The sequence below is a fragment of the Simochromis diagramma genome, unplaced genomic scaffold (assembly GCF_900408965.1).
Source record: "Simochromis diagramma unplaced genomic scaffold, fSimDia1.1 OVJJ01000361.1, whole genome shotgun sequence".
NCBI classification, from domain to species: domain Eukaryota; kingdom Metazoa; phylum Chordata; class Actinopteri; order Cichliformes; family Cichlidae; genus Simochromis; species Simochromis diagramma.
The window spans coordinates 5,244,862-5,264,701 of NW_024386860.1; the positions used below are offsets into that span (position 1 = coordinate 5,244,862).

The 19,840-nt window shown below is 42.2% G+C and overlaps 2 protein-coding genes across 2 annotated transcripts in view; one reads left to right on the forward strand and one right to left on the reverse strand.

Annotated features, from left to right (window-relative positions):
• Positions 1 to 3,409, forward strand: part of cacng8b (calcium channel, voltage-dependent, gamma subunit 8b) — a 30,850-nt gene extending 27,441 nt beyond the window's left edge. Inside the window, 3 exon segments of the mRNA XM_040029955.1 lie at positions 249 to 389; positions 1,723 to 1,940; positions 1,942 to 3,409. Of these exon segments, the coding sequence (XP_039885889.1) occupies positions 249 to 389; positions 1,723 to 1,940; positions 1,942 to 2,526 (944 nt within the window). The 3' untranslated portion in view covers positions 2,527 to 3,409.
• A 4,455-nt stretch (positions 3,410 to 7,864) lies between these two features.
• cacng6b (calcium channel, voltage-dependent, gamma subunit 6b) lies at positions 7,865 to 16,835 on the reverse strand. The gene is made up of 5 exons (XM_040029958.1): positions 16,668 to 16,835; positions 14,371 to 15,083; positions 11,778 to 11,852; positions 10,202 to 10,339; positions 7,865 to 10,084 (listed from the first exon to the last, which is right to left on the reverse strand). The coding sequence occupies exons 2-5, from the start codon at positions 14,726 to 14,728 to the stop codon at positions 9,864 to 9,866; spliced, it is 792 nt and encodes a 263-aa protein (XP_039885892.1). The 5' UTR covers positions 14,729 to 15,083; positions 16,668 to 16,835; the 3' UTR covers positions 7,865 to 9,863.
• Between the last annotated feature and the right edge of the window lie 3,005 nt (positions 16,836 to 19,840).

The window sequence follows — 19,840 nt, forward strand, 5'->3', positions numbered from 1 at the left end:
ACCTATTTCAGAATAAAATGCTTGTGATACTCTGTTAGAAAACCTATGACATAATTGACTGTTCTGTCCTGTATACAAGAGCTAAATAACTTGTGCTTATTTAGGTAATTTGATTATATTACACAAACTTTATCAAAAGCAAGTTTTGATCTGGTGAAAATCTTCTATTCATTAAGTTTCTTGATGTCATGTTGCACAGTAATAGCTTCTTGCTTGTTTCATTTACTCTTCATCTTCCATTCTTTTAGGGGTAGTCAGGGCTTCCAACATCTTCCCCATCCTTAGTGCCATCCTTCTGCTGATGGGAGGAGTTTGCATTGCTGCTAGTCGTTTCTATAAAAGCAAAAGGAATATTATCCTGGGGGCAGGGATCCTCTTCGTGGCCGCAGGTAAGTGAGGACCGTTTTACGTAACTCTGTATGTAGCTCAGTATCTGTGCTTGTGTGCACATGTCTTCATGTATTTATCTACACTGCTAAAAAAAATTACAGGAACACGTTTTTATAGTAGTGCCAAGTCAGTTACACCTCTGGGATATTGATCTGGTCGGTTAAGTAGCAGAGGGGGTTGTTAATCAGTTTCATCTCTTTTGGAGTTAATGAAATTAACACGGATGCACTAGAGGGACAACAGTGAGACAACCCCCTAGAGAGGAAATGACATTTTTCCCTCCTTATTTTTCCTGACTGTTTTTTCACTAGTTTTGCATTTGGCTAGGGTCAAAAATTACCTACAGCAGGCCTCTAGTGTGAATGTGCCTGACCAAATAATCAAAAACAGGCTTCATGAGGGTGGCCTCGGGGCCTGACATTGTCTAGTGGGCCCTGTCCTCACTGTTCAGCGCTGTTGAGCCCGATTTGGTTAGCATTTGACATAGAATACTAGAATTTGCAGGTCCATCATGGGCACCATGTGCTTTTCATAGATCAGACCAGGTTCACCCTAAACACATGAGAGATGTGAAAGGGTCTGGAGAAGAACATTATGCTGCCTGTAATAGCATTCAGCATGACTGTTTTGGTGGTGGATCAGTGATGGTCTGGGGAGGCGTATCCATGGAGGGATGCAAGGACCTCTACAAGCTAGGCAACAGCACCCTGACTGCCATTGGGTATCAGGATATAGTCCTTGGGTCCACTGTCAGGCCATATGCTGGTGCAGTGGGTCCTGGGATCGTCCTGGTACATGACAGTGCTCATCTGCTGAGAGCATGGAGGCAGTTCCTGGAGGATGAAGGAATTGATACCATTAACTGGCTCCCACCATCACTTGATCTAAATCCGGTAGATTTAATGTGTGTGACATTCTGTTTCAGTCCTGCATCATTTTTTCACTTTGGTTTTGCAGTGTCTTTGAATTCAGCTCTCTGTAGGATGACAATTTTCTTTTCCTTGAAATGATGTAGGATCCGTTTGTACCTATCGCATTACCCAGTCCATATCAGTGTAGATATCCTGCATTTTTTTCCATTGAGATCTGATTGGTTTTAAATGGTTGTTATACCTTTTTTTTTTAGCAGGGTAGATGTGTGAACAGTGTTCTGGAGAATATCATGTGGCACAACAGTTTCTATGCTTTGTTTGGGGGTGCCTGTCGCTGCCAGATTAATGGCTACCTGTTGTTTTTATTAACAAATGTCAGACAAATTTATGTATTAGCACTGTATGCAGGCCCATGTTTGTGTACATCTTTTATAAATATCATATTTCTGTGCTGTCGCAGGTCTGAGCAACATAATTGGTGTGATTGTCTACATCTCGGCTGCGCTGGGGGACATTTCTCCGAAGAAGGATGAAGATAAGAAATGGCAGTACTCCTATGGTTGGTCCTTTTACTTTGGAGGCCTTTCCTTCATTATGGCTGAAATGGTGGGGGTGCTGGCTGTCAACATCTACATCGAGAAGAACAAGGAGCTCCGCTGCCGTTCTCGCACCGACATTTTTCAAAAGTACCACGCACGCCATGCTCCGCCTGCCCAGCTACCGCTTCCGCCGCCGCTCTCGTTCCTCATCCCGTTCGACCGACCCTTCCCGCTCCCGAGACCCCTCGCCTGTGGGGGGAGGTGGAGGAAAGAACTTCGGGCTGCCCCCCTCTGCACTACTTTCCCAGGGCCCCATTTCAGTGTCCACTCTACCCAACCCGCACTCTCGCTCCCACACAGCCCTGGCTGGAGGAGACATCTCCCTGTACACGTTGTCCCGTGACCCCAAGCTGGGAGGGTTGCCGCCCATGTATGGAACGGTGGACAGGGCCACGCTCTACCAGCTCCACAACTGCTTTCCAAAGGATGGAGGCGTAGGGGGAGGGGGGGTGATGATGAGCGGCACTCTCCCATCACTCAAGTCCCACAACCCTTCCAATTCTTCCAACTCCAATCCACCAATTCCCAACTCTGTGGGCTCTGGCCCTCCGCCCTTCACCTCATCCACAGTCGACAGGGAGCGAGGGATGGGGACTCTGGACAGGCTGAAGGGAGACAGGGAGAGCAACTCTAACACCCTCAATAGAAAAACAACACCTGTGTAGAGGAAGGGTATTAGAGGGGTAGGTGAGGAGGGAGGAGGATCGGTAGTAAAGAAAGAGGGAAGCCAGAAAGGAGCACTGCAGGCTCAACAGGAGGTAGAAACACAGGCAGACAGGTAAAACGCTACATCTCTCCCTCCATGTTCACTGTTATTTAGTCTACTCAATCTCACTGAGGATAAAAAGAAGAGTAATAACAGAGCGATAATAACAACAACAATGAACTTTCACAATAAAACTATTTTGATATTTTAATGTGCTAGAAATGATTTATTTTGTTAATGATCAAACGCAATTAACCTTGGGCTATTATGAAAATGTTTCACATAATTTTTGTGCAATATTACCGCTAATTTAACCAGGCCATCATTGATGTAAAATTGTTGTTGTGATTATTCTTAGAGTTATTACAGGCTAGCTGTCTGTGCAAACACTATAATTTAGAATGAAATTTTAATTTTCACATTTTCTTTTCCTTTATGACTTTTACTGTGAATCTCTTCCATGCAGAGCCACTGGGACTAACAGTGAGCTGTAATATGTCAGTGTCCAGCATGAGTGTGCACAATAACGTGGGAGAATGAGAGCCTGTATAATTATTTTTTCTTTTTTAACCCAAATGTTGTATGATTTTCATTTATATGATGAAGTCAGATGTGAATACTGTAAATTGTCTTCCAATATTGATACTGAAAGAAATGCAACAATAATGTGAGTGACTGCGACAGCTCACCAACTTCATTGTTATTATGAGTCTGAGTTTTCTATGGGCCTCTGTTAGTCTTATTTCCATTCTAATCAGTGTGAACAGTAGTAATTGTAGCTCTAGTCGTGTTGAAGATGTTTGTTCTTGGGCATTAACAGAACCTCTGCTCAGACGTAGCAGGAAAAAAAAAGAGACATAGAATTACACATTTGTACAGAATCAGGTGAAGGTTGCTGCCTGAGGAGAAAAACAAAACAAAAAAAAGCAGATTTTTTTCTATGAAAAGTCCCAAAGTGACACATGCAAATCATCATTTTCAGTGGCAAAAAAGAAAAACACTCTGTATATGTGGGTTAAAGGGTTTAAAAAAGATACCTGTACATTGTAATTATGCATACATATATTTGTAACGTCTATAGACATGTTTCTCGGGACCACTGTTCAAAATGGGTATGCATTTTGGAACGAGCCGGTTTGGCTTAAGTGTTTTGCTCCCAGTGCCGTCCCTGGACTCTTGTCGGGTGGTTTCAACCGCCAACCCTGGCCCGCCATATCTGCCCATTTACGGCCACACGATCAGTGTTTTCCCTACTTTATCACCAATGGCGGCTTCACCACAGACAACCCCTTAAGCTCCCCAAAGATTCCTTTCACTGTGCTTCCCCAGTAACTCCTGAGTCTGAACTCTGCGCTGTTTATGTGGATGAGAATGTAGACACATGTAACACCCAGCCATCCCACCCTCTTCCAAACTGTCCCGAGTGACTGCAGATCTAGGTGGAAACTGTGGATTCACCTGCTACGTGGTATAATGAAGAAACAAAAACAATGACCAGATGCTTCCAGATTATTTTCATTTCTTTGATTTCATTTCAGAAAAAGAAAAAAATGTGATTAAAAATGCACACAGATAGCATTTATGTGGGCAATATGAATAGTATGTAGTTGAGAATAGATATATCTAGATAAATGATTATGGTTTATCTAAATGTGTGATAAACTTAAAACACTGTATTGCACGAAGTTTATAAAAAAACAATAACAGAAATATTCACAGAGTGCTGTCTTTTTTTTCTTTTTTTGTTGTTCAGTAGAACCTCAGAAGTAGACTGAAAAAAAAAGGTGGAATATTCTGATTTTTTACACGAGTAAATGAAGTAATATAATATTTTACAAATACTGTACTAAAAAAAAGTCCTGCAGTTAATTTGTGTTTCATGTTATTTCTCTTATTGTTGCGCTACAGTAGAAGGCTGTGAAAAAACACAGTTGAATCATAAAGATTCAGATTTAATTTCATTCATATTCAGTGCAAAGCCACTCATATATAAAATTATGTAGTTTATTTTAATTTGTTATGGTGGTTGACAAAAACAAGTTAATTAGGCATTAACTTGATAGACACTTTATTATGCTGTCAACTCAAGTATCTAATCAGCCAGTCACATGGCAGAAATTCAGTGCATTTAGGCATACAGATATCAGCGAGACAACCTGCTGAAGTTCAAATCGAACTTCAGAATGGGGAAGAAAGGTAATTTATGTAACTTTGAAAGTGGCATGGTTGCTGTTGTCAGTCTGTTTCAGAAAATGCTGATCTACTGGGATTTTCCCACACAACCACCTCTAGGGTTTACAGAGAATGGTCTGCAGGTATGCAGGTGAAAGGTATGCAGAGGAGCATCTCTGAACATGCATCATGCCAAACCTTGAAGCAGATGGGCAACAGTAGCTAAACGCCGCATTGAGTATGACTCCTGTCAGTTAAGACTCTCCAGTCCATATAAGTGGATCAAAAAGTTATAAAAACAACAACAACAAGAGTCCCCTATAGACTACTTACACCGTGACCTGCAATTTGGCAGAGGTCATGGACCTTATACCTGAGAGCAATCATCAACTTCTGTTTCAGACTCACCTAAATATTGTGCGGAGGATAACTGCTGATTATGAAAGCTGGGGTGCTGGGTGAGACCAAGTGGTTTTCAGTTGTTCTGAGTTGAGTCTGCAGATTTTTCAAGATTAGTAGTGAGACTATGTTCATCTTTTCTTTTTCTTTTCCTTTTCTTGGGCTCACCATTGTGAATTCAGCCCCCAGGGACAGGCTGTAAAGATGGAGTTCTGCTGTAACGTCTTAGGGAGAATATTCCACCTTCTGAACTGTAGGGCATACGAGTGTGACACCTCGTGCTGGCTCAGAGTGCACTAAAAAGCGCAAAATTTCTTGGCTAGACAAACACAACCTTTGCTCACCACCAGATTTGGCTCCTTGCAACTTCATCCACTTCCCAAAAAGGAAAATCAAGTTGAAGGATCCCCATTCTGACACATTGGAAGAAATCCAGCACCCACTGCAGAGAAACAAGTGCCAAGAGACACAGTGGGACTTGTAAGGAACAATCTAAAAACAGAATGCTGCTGAAAACCACCCAGAAGTGCACCAAACTATGACCTTGAAAGTGAGATCTGCAAGTCTAGTTCATGACTGAGAATGGACTTCTCAGTTAACTAGAAGATCCTTTTTTGCACTTAATACTTTGAAATAAGCGAATATTTGCATAATTTTTTTAAATATATTTTTTCAATTACAGCTAAGGAGAGCAATTGATTTTTCTGCTCACTCTGCAAGTGACAAAATGGTAAAATGCCAAAGCTTGGCCAGTTACATTGTTGCAGAGTTGAAGTTAGTACTTCACCATATCATTAGAGAGCTAAAAAATTAAGGAGAACCCAGCTTTCATCTCTACACCATCATGACTGTCACCGAGCTCCAAGTGTTGTGCGACAGTTTGGCACGTTACATCACATGCCTCCACTGAACGTGTCTTGAAGCCAGTAGTCTGAACACGATGTGAGCATATTCAACTGTTTGGTCAAGAGACCATTTCACAAACTCTGATCCATATCAAAGTAATCTAAAAAAAAGTGCCATGAGATAAGGTATTTACAACAAAATTTACTTAAAGCATCAAAACTAAAGGTACTCATGATGGCCTCTGTCACTTTTATGTTATGAAATAGTTGGATTATTATCATACTGCGATTGTGATGGACATTCTGACAGATGAGGTCAGACAGGAGTCTCTGAGGACTGTGATGTTTGCAGATGACAATGTGATTTGAAGTAGGAGTAGGGACCAGGTGGAAGAGAACCTGGTGACGCGGAGGTATGCTCACGAGAGAAGAAGAATGAAAGTTAGTAGAAGTAAGACTACATGTGTGTGAATGAGAGGTGAAGAAGAGGGTGTAAGCAGGGTGGAGTGGATGGAAACGGGTGTCAGGGTGGTTAGTGGCAGAATTATAGCAGCAAGAGTGAAAGTTTATAAAATAGTATTAAGACCTGCTATGATCTATGTTTTGAAGACAGTGGCACTGACCAAAAGACAGGAAGCTCGAGCTGGAGGTGGCAGATTTGAAGATGTTAAGATTTTCACTAAGCATGACCAGAATGGCCAGGATTAGAAATGAGAAAATCAGAGGGAGCAGTTAGATTGAGTAGTTGACAAGTTAGACACGCAAAGTTAGGATGGTTTGGAAATGTTCACATAAGGAATAGTGGATAAATTGGACAAAAGATGTTTAAGATAGAGCTTCTAGGCAGGAAGAAAACAGGAAGACCACAGAGAAGATTTATGGATGTGTTGTGAAGGATATGAAAAGTGTTGGTATGACAGGGGAGGATGCTAGGGATAGGCTGAGATGGAGGCAGATGAGACCCCTCAAGGGAGCAGCCGAAAGATGAAGAAGAAGGATTATTATCGTCATCCTTTAACTAACATACAGGCGCAATTTTAATGCTGCAGTTTAATCTGCTAAAGCCAGATTTAACTGTTTGACGTATTGGAGCAATCGTTGCATTATTTTCCATAAATATTTGGTAGAGTAGAATTTTAAAGTGAGTGCAGTACATTACAGCAACTGTGATATTTCACCACTTGTCAATAACACACACAGTTTGTCATAAACACTGCTCTTAGTAGTTACTGTGGCTCAAGGACTCTTAGCTAATGTTTTGTTTGCTGTGATCCTAAAACGATTTCAACCTTCCCTGTCAGTCTTGAGGCTCCTAATATTTGCAAATATATGGATAGTGCCAGATGGGTGGTACTTGCCAGAGAAGATAATGAGAAGAGCAACTGAAAGTTAATTCACTGAGCCCTACCTCCAAATAACTTTTTTCCGCCTCATAGGCCCATCTGGTACCTCGTGCACGTTTTTTGCGCGAACGATTACAAAATACTGTAAAGGTGTGCTTCGGTCACTACTCTCCTCAGAGGGATGCAGAGGAGTGGCAGCTCAAAGACTCCCATTACTGACAAGAGATGATACTCCAGATGCATTAGAGCAGGAGGAAGCAGTGACATCCTTGACAAGGGGCCCGAGAATCCTAGAAGTGCTCCAGCACCCTGAGGATTAGTGAGTGTCTTTCCCTGCATATTATCATACTTACTGCAACGTAGCTGCAGTCACAATAAGGATGACTGTGATGAAACATTTAAGGAGAGGGACTGCCAAAGCAAACAAATCTACTGCACAAGCACCATTAACAGTTTATCATATATATCATATAGATACATATATATTTATATATACAATCAATAATGACAGCCCTTCATCATTTCATGCTCTTTTACTTGTCACATTCAGTCTATAGGTCCATCATAAAGAATTCCAGGAAGCATTTCTCCATTTACAAACACGTAACAAGTGCCTACGAACCACTTTTCATGCAGTCTCAGTAGAACTATTAAACAGCTATATATACAACCCGGATAGTGTGTCATGTGGATTCAGTTTCTGCCCACTGGGGAGGTAAAAACATGTGAGTCTACATGCACACATGCATGCATGGGAATGTATGTGACTGCCAGGATGTCAAGTAGTCTCCAGAGAGATGAGTGTGAAGATTTGTTATTTCTGAGATAATCAGTCGGTTTTTGGATGGAGCAAAAAACTCGGGTGGCATGCTGGCGGTGACGCAGTGAGGTCGGGGTGGCAGAACGAGACGGGGAGGCCGCATAGGTATGAGGATAGGGGTACATAGTTGAAATTCAAGTATTAAGTTTCCCAACCTCTGCAGTGAAATGCATTGCGATGAGCTCTGGCCTAATTATAGAGGAGTGGAGTCGGGGGGAGGGGGGTGTTTGGCAGAGGGGTTAAGAGTCACTCTGCAAAGGGGTGAAAATGGGTGAATGTCAAATTGGAGGGCAGACATGGTGTCGTGCCAGCAGAACAAAGGAAGGCAGCTATTTTATGTCAAATCGTTTTAATAATAACCAATAGTGGTGCCATATACTGAGCACAGTTTACATACTGTAAACCAACGTTTCCTGTTTGAGACGTTAGCATCCTATGACAAAAATAAATTGTATTTACTGCATTGCACATAGAGTGATTAGAGACAACACCACAAGCATTGACCATTCATAAAACACAAAACAAATCCTTTTATATACAGAGGACGCATGCCCACATACTTCTCTGATATCCAACATAGTGTTTCATCTGTTTCATTCAACTTACATTCATCTGATACACTGAAGCAGCATTTACACAAGTGTAAAACACAGGTAATAAAATAAATAGTAATACATAAAATATTAAGATTTAAAAAGCTTAACAGAATTTCCTGCATGTACATGTAATCATATAACATGTACATGATATGATTACTAGCGCTATCAAAACAAAGCATTTGCTACTGTTTAATGTTGATATATGTCAATTTAAGCATGATATAAATAGAAATAAAAAATAACAATATTAAGCAGCCTGATTCCAAAGTTTTCACTTATTTATTTATAATTCGAACAGATTAAAGTCCAAATTTGGTTTTGCTATTGCATTATTTTGTGTCACATTCTTCCAAGAACAGCAAGCGGAGATTAGAAAGTCATTTGACATTAGTAGGCATGAGAAATGAGTGAGTGTGTGGGTCAACAAAACATTTTCCCCTTATCTTAAATTATTGTTATACCAATCTAGGTCATGTAAACATTCTAACTTGTGTCATGATCTAACCTAACTGTGCCCTCAACAAACTTAAAATATGGTGTAATGTAATGAATTCTTCAAATGCACAGCTAAATGTTGTAATTTTGCCAATAGTCACATCAGAAAACATTAGTATAAGAAGAGTTTCTCCAGGGCATGGACTACACTGTATATTCTAATTTAACTGTGTTTTTAGGGAGAGGTGAGCTTTCATACAAAGCAGACTATGAACATTTTCAAACCTCAAAAAAAAAGTCTTAGCAATTAAAAAGAAAAGCATCTGCACGACTTATCCCAGTATAAAGGTTGGGTTTATATGTTTGTACAGCTACAGGCGGACTAACAAACCTATTTGTGACGCAGGTTTGAGTAAATACTAAAAAAGTCAGCAGTAGCCCCGTCAGTCATTCAATTTTATGCTAAAATGAACAAAAGCACTTCGTTGCGAAATCTACCTCTGCAGGCCATGCTGTGTTGTGTATGTGTTGTTGACTCCCTTTCATAAATTTAAGACCAAGTTAGTATGGCTTCTCTGGCAAAACCAATGCCAAGAGCAAGCTCGACATCACAGCTGTCAGAAATCAATTTCTCCTTCCTCATAAGCAAAGACGTCGTGAATACTGTGTGCAGCATCGGAGGGCTAGGTGTCGCTGTTCTTGTGTGGAAAACATTTCTGCCATGGGCTGAAAGGAAGAGCGAGAATGATGAAGAGGATGCCTCCAAAAATAAGAATGCCTCCCGCTGAGCCCACGCAGGCCACAGACCAGGACAGTTCATGGTGTAAAGGTATGGAGTGGTCACTGGACAGTAAGGCCAGCACAGACTGGTGGAATATGAGGACAGAGAGCAGGACCAGTACACCTGCATGAGAAGATAAAAAGTAACAGTAACATTTAAAAGTTCAATCAGCAGTTACAATCCTTAAAATACTCATGAAAATGTTGTCCTAGCATGACTAAAAAAAGAGTCACATCCCACCTGATAGGATGAAGCAGAAAGAGGCTGGCTTAAGAAAGAATTGCACTCCTTTGCTGAGCGACATGGCAATGCATATGGAGCCCATCACCATCATGGTCAGACTCAAAAGGGCCAAGACAGCTGCTGCTAGATTCAGACCTGTGAGGGAGAGCAGCGAGAAATAACAAAATATAAAGCACAGATGTTCAGAAGTGCATGCAGAAAGAAATCTGCGGCACAAAAGATGGAGGAATTATTGTGAGGTCTGGAAACTAGTTATGTTACACCACCTCACACATGTTTGATTCCTCTGGGATTTTGGTTAAATCTGGATTTTTGTTAAAGAACAAAAATGATGTCATCTGTGCTGCTTCCTGTACTGGCTCTGCTTAAAACAGATTTTCCTGGCATTCCAAACCTGAACAGGTGCGACCCCAAAAAATAGCCTGTGCCAATTGTGCTGTTTTTGTTTTGTTTTTTGATTCTCCAGCACGTAGATATTATTTCATTAATAAAAGCATTGCAGATAACAGGAATGGTCATAGTTGGTCAATTCCTTCCGTCAGAGTAACAAGTAACATCACAGACTAGCCACCTCTTATTATCATTTTTTATTCTCTTTTTAAACAAATAAATAAAATCATATAAATATGTAACTCTACATACTTGTGAGTAATTTCAACAGAATTTCTGTTATTACTGTGGCCCAGTTGCAGTACTTTCATAGCCCACCAGGGGGCCACGGTCAACACTTTAGGAATCTATGCTTTGAAAAATTGCCACAAAGTTAGCATAAACCGTAAACACAGTACAAAATAGATATGCTAGCTTCCCGGTAGCTCAGAACCTAAAATGTACTTTTCTGTAATAACCAGCAGGGGGCGACTCGACTCTTCTGGATGCAAGAAGATTTGTGGTTGTGCCTATGGGTAAATGACCATCAGCTTCCTTTCCTATTTGACCTCTGCAAAAAAATTACTGACACGTTTATGGGCTCACTCACTAGTTTCGGGTCATATTGAGTAAAAACTAAGTACATTTTGTAAATTAAGGTCACTGTTAAAGTCAGAAAGGGTTAGATGGGATATGCTCATTGGCTATTGACTTATGATTGAGAAGTGGTATACCCTTACTTATTTTTCACAGGACTGTGCATATCTGTTGGTGTGATTATGTCCAAGTCTACTGTGCAGCCACTGACAGCAAATCTTTCCCACAGCTCATATGTCAAATGCCGCCTTCTCTTTAACCATATCAGCAAGCAAATTTTCAAAACAGCCTCTGCACACAACTTACGACCAAAAGATAAAAATGACTGATGTTTGCTGTGATGTAAGTAGCCTATTAATTCTCATCCAGCTTATCTCCAAACTACACTGAAACCAGTGGCTCCCTGGGCAGCACAGCAAACACATTAATCAGTCTGATAGCTTATGGCTTGCTTTGGAAAAGGGGTGGCAGTGGAAGTTAATGGTCTAAAACATGCAAAAACCACCAGTACGGTCCTGTGAGCACCGCAGTGAGCATCTTTATTGAAAGAAGAAGCTGCTGGTGTAACTGCTAATGTGTATGTCCAGGGGAAGGTGTAACATCTCACTCTTCTTAGTTGTCTTCTTGAATATGACTGCATTCTCCCCAGAGGTGAAGAATTTGAAGTAAGTACAGCTGGATTCTGTGGGCATAAAGAAGAGATCAGACAAAGAAACACACGTGCACCCACGCGCTCGCACACGCACTTACACACTCACTCTCCTATGGACGACTTCTTGTCTTCTCTGATGTGCCTACTATGCATCCATGCACTCTGTCCTTCCAGGCATCATTCCTATTTATATCGAGCATTAGCTGGAATACCCAGAGACACACACCTCTTCGCACACGAACACACACACATACGCACACTCCAGCACTGCACATATGGTGCCGCCAAAGAGGGTGAGAGACAGCAAAACACTAAGGGTGGATGGCAGAGGGGAGAAATAGTGGTAGACAGAGAGAAGGGGCAGATGGAGGCTAATGAAGGGACATGGCTACAGAAGACAGGAAGAGGATGTGCCGGGTGAAAAAGAAGGAGGAAGATGCGAGAAGTATGGATACAGGCTCAGAGGATGAGAGCGGTGAAAAGGAGGAGTGAGTTGCTGGCAGATGGAAGGGTGGTGAGTGAAGGGAAAGAGAGAGGGTAGCCGCAGATGGAGAAGGAGGTGAGACGAGCGAGCAGGAGATGTCAAGAGGGGGGGGGAAACACAGGGGGGTTAGTTAATACTGCATTAGTTATACACTCTCACTCGGTCCCTGTCTGTCCCCCCTCGTTTCCCCTTCTCTATATTTAGACAAAAACTGTGAAGTAGTCAGATTCCGTTTGGCTTCACAAGTGCATAGTGATGACTTTCACCCACTGAAAATTATGTGCTCCAAGATGACCACGTGCATGTGCACACACACACACACACACACACACACACACACACACACACACACACACACACATATTCTGACATCCTTCCTCACCACACAAATATAGCTGTGGCTGAGGGCATTTGCAAACATTTTTTAATGAAGCAGACCGTCCATTTGTCAACCATACTGATTTTGTAACACATTATGCTATCACAGTCAACTGGTTTTGCTCCCACTACCCCTGCTGAGACTGTAATTATTGAGCCGCCATGTTTCTCTCCAGCAGGCAGCGAAGATTGATAGCTGGTGTCGGGATGACAGACACGGCATCGTCAGGCCGCACTTTGAGCGGGACGGGAGCCAGAGGCATGTAAACAGGGATGTGAAATGGGGAACCATAGATGGCAAAAACATTTGTTTTCCTGCAAACATGATGAGCCCACGGCCATCTGTGACAGGCGGCGTGGGCCAACAGTGTTGGGACGTGTGATGAAGATTGTCAGAAGCATACTGGCTTCTCTCAAACACCAACAGAGCATCTTGGAATCATATCTGCCAGCTCGAAGCAGTCAAAGAGGCACAAAAGATAAATTAGCAAAGGACAGATAAATTATCCTTGAAAACTGGATCATTCAAGGTGATGACAACAAGTTAAATTGTATATGTGAACCACTTGTGTCTCTGAAATTTAAAGAGACTTTGTGGTTTCTTCAGACCGCTGCTGGGTCCTGGCAGAATCCACGAGACATGTGTGATTCCAGGAGCAAGTCTTTCTCCTCCAGTACCTGCCTCTTTCCATCTCCAGACTCACTTTTCAGACAGAAATAGGTCATTGTGCAGATAATCGGCGCACTCCGGAGAACATAACCATGGTCAAGTTGAATAAAGTGCTTTTAGAAAGAACCTGTCACTACTCTAAACATGAATGTCCGTCAGCACAATAAACCTCTGGTTTGCCCCTTTATCACCTGTCTGCACTCTTGGTAAAACAGGAGATGATTCGATGCTTAGTCAGGAGAAAATATTAATATTAATAATGCCCTGTTACACAGATCATGTTATGACTGCCAACAAATATGCTGTATATTGTACCTGCATGCTGCTGTGTGTTGGTCCAGCAGGATCCGAACTGATAAAGCACCACTGTGTTTATGCACTTGAATGCATTTTCACGCTTTATACTTTTTAATGATTCAATTTGCACATTATCTGTAGGATGACCTAGATACATACTGTATCTACACAAGCGGCTTCAGATACCCAACTCTCATTATTCCTTTGCAAATCCACACAAGTGTACATACACACAAGGAATACATTTATTTTTAAATCTATATCAAAACTCATAAAAATGTTGCTCAGAAAAATGAAGACTGTTCACGTTGGATGCAAATGACTTTTTTAAACAAAGTGGCAACAGAGCTTTTTTCAGCCTCTTATGAGTTCAGATACAAAGACCTACAAATGTATTCCCAGGGGGCATACATTATATCAGCTATGACAGCTCACTCTTATTTTACAACATTTGTCATGGCACAGAAAACCTGCAGTGATTAAGGGTGATGTCAGCAACTTCTTTCCACAAACAGTCTCTGACCCCTTGCTGTTAATCCACTTTGATACCGATACACATACTGTAACATGGTGGCAGCTTCAATTCAGACTTGCAAGGAAAGCAGACAGGGAGTTAAACACAAAATAGTCCCTGCAGAAACTCACCAGCTCATCTTGTGCAGATCAAACAGATTTACACAAATTCACACACACACACACACACCACTCTGAGGTCTCACCTCCAGGTAGATCAGCAGGACCACAGCTTGTCCTCTCTGGGTCTATTTCATCCACCCGTAGGGTGCGGATGCAGCCCTTCCAAAGGCCGTAATGGGCCATCTGGCAGGTCTGGTTGCCGCTGAAATTCTTTGGTTGGGCCAGCTCCACCCAAAACTCTGTCCCCATGCCGAGCACCGTGAGGGTCACACCGACGATAGAGACAAAGAAAGCCAGCTTGATCTTTCCCTCCTGGCTGTCGCTCAGCTTGTGGATCCGCCTCTGTCCTCTACCACCTTTCATTCCAGCCAAACCTCCACTCTGTCCTGCCACCCCTGTGCGACCCTCCTCATCCTGTTGTACAAAGAAGTTGGACCACATACTGATCTAAAGTGGCCAGAGCCAAAGAAGTACAGGGGATGGGACGGGACACCTCAAATGAAGATTAGAGAAGCAGATAATAGATGAAAAGTGTTTTAATTAGAATCAAATAATGAGATGTTTTAGGTTCGGAAGGCGAAAGTTTGCAAGAGAGCTATCAGCTGTCCTGTGATGGACGGGAAAATTGAGCAAAAGCAGTGAGAAGATCAAGTAAAAATAAATGGGCTGGACATAAGAGATATGAATAGAACTACTGTGAAGTGGAGAGGGGGGCAGATGAAGTGAGGTAATGACAAAATGGGATAGATGGAGGCAAGGACCAGGAGAGCTGTCTGTCTGTTTTCCGTCCAGGCCTCTGAAAAAGAGAGATGAAACAGAAAGATGAAAGAGTAGCCAGCATATGCTTCACCAGAGCAAAATCCTTTCATCACCAGCGTAATATTTAATTTCCAACAGCTTTATCAGCATCTACAGTATTCCCTCCCTAAAAGCCATATGAAATGCTCTCAGCCAACAATAGATAAGCCATATGGCGGATTTTGCAGGAGATGTAGAAACAATTCGACTGGAAGAGCTACTGGAGTAGGTTTGTGCAAGGTCAAGGTGAGAGATAACGCCACAGTGTCACACCGGACCACCCAGCTTCCAATTTCCCAGATGAGTTGACAACCCATCGTCTCTCTGAGCAGGTACACTATCTCTGGCTTAGACACAGATCCCCTTTGATCTGAGGGGATAATGGATTGCCACAAATACCTCTCAGGCTGCATTACTTATACCAGGAAAACTGGGAATATGTAGCAGCGGCTGTGCACTTGCACATGTGTGCTTCAGCACGAGTTTGGTCCCAGCTTACAGAGACTTTCAACTGTGAGCGAGGGACCTTTGGAGCGATTTAAACAAAGTGAGTGACGGGGCACAACGGTGTCGATGGTCTGCACGAGAGGTGATAATTCAATCCTGAACCCTCTGACAGAGAGAGGGGGCTATAGTAATTAACTCTGCTGTGAGGTCCAACAGGTCACAGAGTGGAGGCGAGAGGCCTGGCCAGTTAGGAAAGCAGCACCAGCAGGCCACGCACAGTTGGCGAATCACCTAATTCAGAGCTTTGGGCTGACAGCATCAGAGGTTTTATTTAGGCAACATGTGCAAAGTCTCACCGCAAAGCCTTTGTCTTTGATACTTTGTAGTATGTGAGGAGACATAATAATAAACATAATAAACATGTAACAAAAAACATTTCATTGTCATTTAGTCGTGCTGCATGTCGTCTGCCCCGCAATAATCACAATAATAACAGTTCAGTAAGAGCAGACAGCATTTACACAGAGCACGAGAAGATGGTTCTGCAATGTCAATAAACAATAATATCAGCTTATCAACAAGCACTAAGTGACAGTTGGGGTAAAAATCATTTTATAGCTAACAAAAGGCAGATACATACATGTGACTAGTGAACCAAAGGTATGGAATGGCAACCGTGCATTAAAATAACCCTCCAACATTAACTGTAATAAAGGACATCAATACTGCAGCTGCTGACAGCCAAATTAGTGGTCATAGAATTACAAACCTTGATCACATTACATTCATATTAACCACAGTGTGATCAGACGGCTCAGAGGAGCCAAGCTGCTCTCAGGGTGGGCGACACAAACAAGTGCTTACTTTGCAGTAAGTGAAGGATTATCCTTAGCAGGGTATATAGAGCATGTATACAAAGTTATATACTATAATGCAATGAAAACTTTGGTGCAGTAGCCTAAATTCTAAAGCGTCTGAACACAGGATATAACTTCATGCTGCATTTTCTGTCGTGAAAATTAGAACTTCTCTCTACCGCTTGACCGGTGACAGCCACCGCCACCTGTGTGACACGTGGGCGTAAGAAAGCAACAGCTGACTAATGCACTTGATTGAAAAGAAGAATAAATCTGACCTGTGTCGTGTGTGTTGTTCAGTTCGAGAGGAAGAGAAGCATGAAACTTAATAGAGGGGGGAGAGCAGTGATGTGAGAGTGAGTGTGAGAGAGAGAGAGTGAGAGAGAGAGAGAGAGAGAGAGGAAAGGGGTGGGAGAGAGGAACGTAAGAGTTATGGAAAGTGAGTGTAAAGGAGTAGAGGTGGGGGATGTGAAGGGGGTTGGAGTCTGGTTGGTTAACGCTGTCGCCCATTAAATGCGTGTGCATCTGTGTGTGTGTGTGTGTGTGTGTGTGTGGGTGGGTGTGTGTCTGGTGTTTGGCCCCCAGACTGTGCTTACACCTCACGTTTAATCTCAACAGCATCCAGCTCATGCTCCATAAATGTTTCAAATTTTAAATCAGCAAGGAAAGTTGCTGCAGGGTGGTCCGCTCACATGATGACAAGCCTGCCAGCATGATAAAAAACATCTCTGTATCTGCGACAGCCTTGCTGTTTGTGTGTGTGTGTGCGTCTATTTCGGACAGCCACCTGTTAATGACATTAAGTAAGAGTGAAGGAGGAGTCTGTGTTTATATGAGAGGGACCGGAACAGCATTTTACAGCAACACAATACACTGTGAAGAGGTGAAAATCTAACAGAGAGACACATTGAAAGTGTACTCGGGGTTTAAAAAGAGCCACAGCATGCAGGGACGCATATAGAAGGGGAAAAAAAGACGTATGAGGACAGGAGATAAAAGGGGAGTAAAAACTGTAAGGGAATGCTGAAGTCTGAGGTAGCTGCAGAAATGGACAACACTGGCTGAAATGAAGCGGTACAGAGAGGAAAATGAGAATGTGCAGCCCCCATTTCATTCCTCACTGAACAAGGTCCAGGGAGACTTCAGAGGCTCAGGCTGATCTTGTGGAAAGCTTTTCTCGTGGCCCATCCCTGCTTGGCCGTTCCACAGTTTAGGTTACATACGTGGCACAGCGAGAGAGAGAGAGGGAGGGAGGCCAAACCCTGCAGCCAGCAACACTAAGGGAGGGCGGGGGTGGGGTAGGTGGGGGCAGTGCGGGGATGCAAACCGAGAGTGAGTCGGGGACAGAAACACAGAACAGGAGACAATCGCAGAAAAGGGACAAAGTAGGCCGCAGGCTGTGACAGGGAAATAAACACCTGGAATGTCCAAAAAAGTCAAACTCTGCCTCTCTTTTCCTTTTTTCAGTCTGCAGACGGCCTCTTCAGACAGAGGTCACATGCTAAATGCGTGACATCCATGATAGATTAATTAATGTGGAGGACAGCTATCTGTTTTAAGGCACACATGTGTGCCAATTCTTTAAAATCGCTTCCTCTAATTACACACACCATCACTGCTCATCCATCATATAAGATAGATCCAAAGTGTCCACAGGCAGTTGGAGGCCATCAATATTCTACATTATGCTGATATGAACAGTCTTGTTCATGTGTCTTGTAGTGCCCCTGTCAGCAGTGCTGATTTATGCTTGAACTGTACGCTCGTGTATGCACCCATGCGCATGCCGTTCACACTTATGCATATTACAGCTACAGAAAATTCTTAGTTTCATGCTGCTAAGTAGTACTGACTAAGAGTATTTGCCCACTTGAAGCATCTGATGATTTTCCTACTACGAACAATCCTGCAAAAAGCTTTAAAAGTCAATAATGAACTTGATAAAACAAAAAAGGGACTGCAGAAGTATCCTGAGTATCCGGTAAGGGAAAGGGGGGACTTTTATATCTGTTCACCTGCTGGTTAACACAAATATATAATCAGCCAATCACATGGCCAGTGAGCGGTAGTTCTCTGGGCGTCTCTGCCTTGTTGATGCCAGAGGTCAGAGGAGAACTGCCAGACTGTTTCGACCTGACAGGAAGGCAACAGTAACTCAGATAAGTTCCCGTTACAATCAACGTATGCAGAAAAGCATTTCTGAAGGAACAACACATCGGACCTTGAAGCAAATTCAATGTACCACTGTGTCACATAACGAGATACAGGTTCCTTCTATTAGGTAGTAAATTGTTGTTAATCAATCTAATTTTTGAACAGATCAATGAGTAACTGATCTGATACGATGCTCTATGATATCTTCCTGGAGAAAAAGACACATTTTTATTAACAGCAGCTGTCAAGGCAGATGCCACTGAGACAGCAAAAGATAAACTGACCTTTTGGTATACGCCTGGAGATCACTGAGAGCGATGTGGACAGTTAGGAAAAAACCCTCAATCTTTTCAGGGGTAAGACTTAATAACTAGATTAAAGTAAAAAATTAATGTTCAGTCATACTGCTGGATGGCTTTTATTAAGATATATTAATGTATGTGTCTTGGTACACATTAACAGCTATACACCAAATCTATATGTGCACTTAAACTTTTAATAAGTGGTGCTGAAAGGTCTCGAGAGCCTTTTAACACCACAAGGGCAGGGTAGTTTCTCTTTTCCAGCATGCAAAGGATTTGTTTGACATCACTCTTTCGACTGACCAATGCTGGGAACAATGGGAAAGTGCAAGAAACTCAATGAAGTTATAAGAAGGAGAACTGCAGATTTAGAGAAGTTGTGAAGGTCTCTTGAAGCTATTTCCAAAAAAACATTCCAAGATCATCCATTATTTTAAACATGTAAATGTAAGTACAAGTAATTCAGGTATATCAGCACATTTCCATGGTCCAAATTCTTCATCTTCACCTCGAATCAACAGCAAAATGGCTGAAACTTGGACACTGTGGGGTCAATAATCACAAGCATGTTCAGGAACAACCCGAACAAAAGCAAAACAAAAGTGGTTTTGAAAAGCAGGCTAACATTAGCTAATGCTAAACTAAGCCACGCTAATGGACTTACCAAAGCCCTGAACTCAACCCTATTGTATGTTTGTGTATTTATGCTTAAAAGGTGTCTGTGCCAGGAAACCAACCAATTTTAATGAACTCTACCAATTCTGCCAAGTAGAGTAGTAAAATATCCAACCACAAAATGCAAGAAGCTTGTTGATGGATGTTCATGGAATTTACTAATAGACCAAATATGAATAGGATGGATGTATATATCTGATGGCGTATATTCCCACCCGGGTAAAAGAACAGTTCAAAGTGGTCATTAAAAGCCCATAATTACCATAACATTGATGAATGAATGTATGTAAACTACAACTATAAATTCCCAAATTTCATCA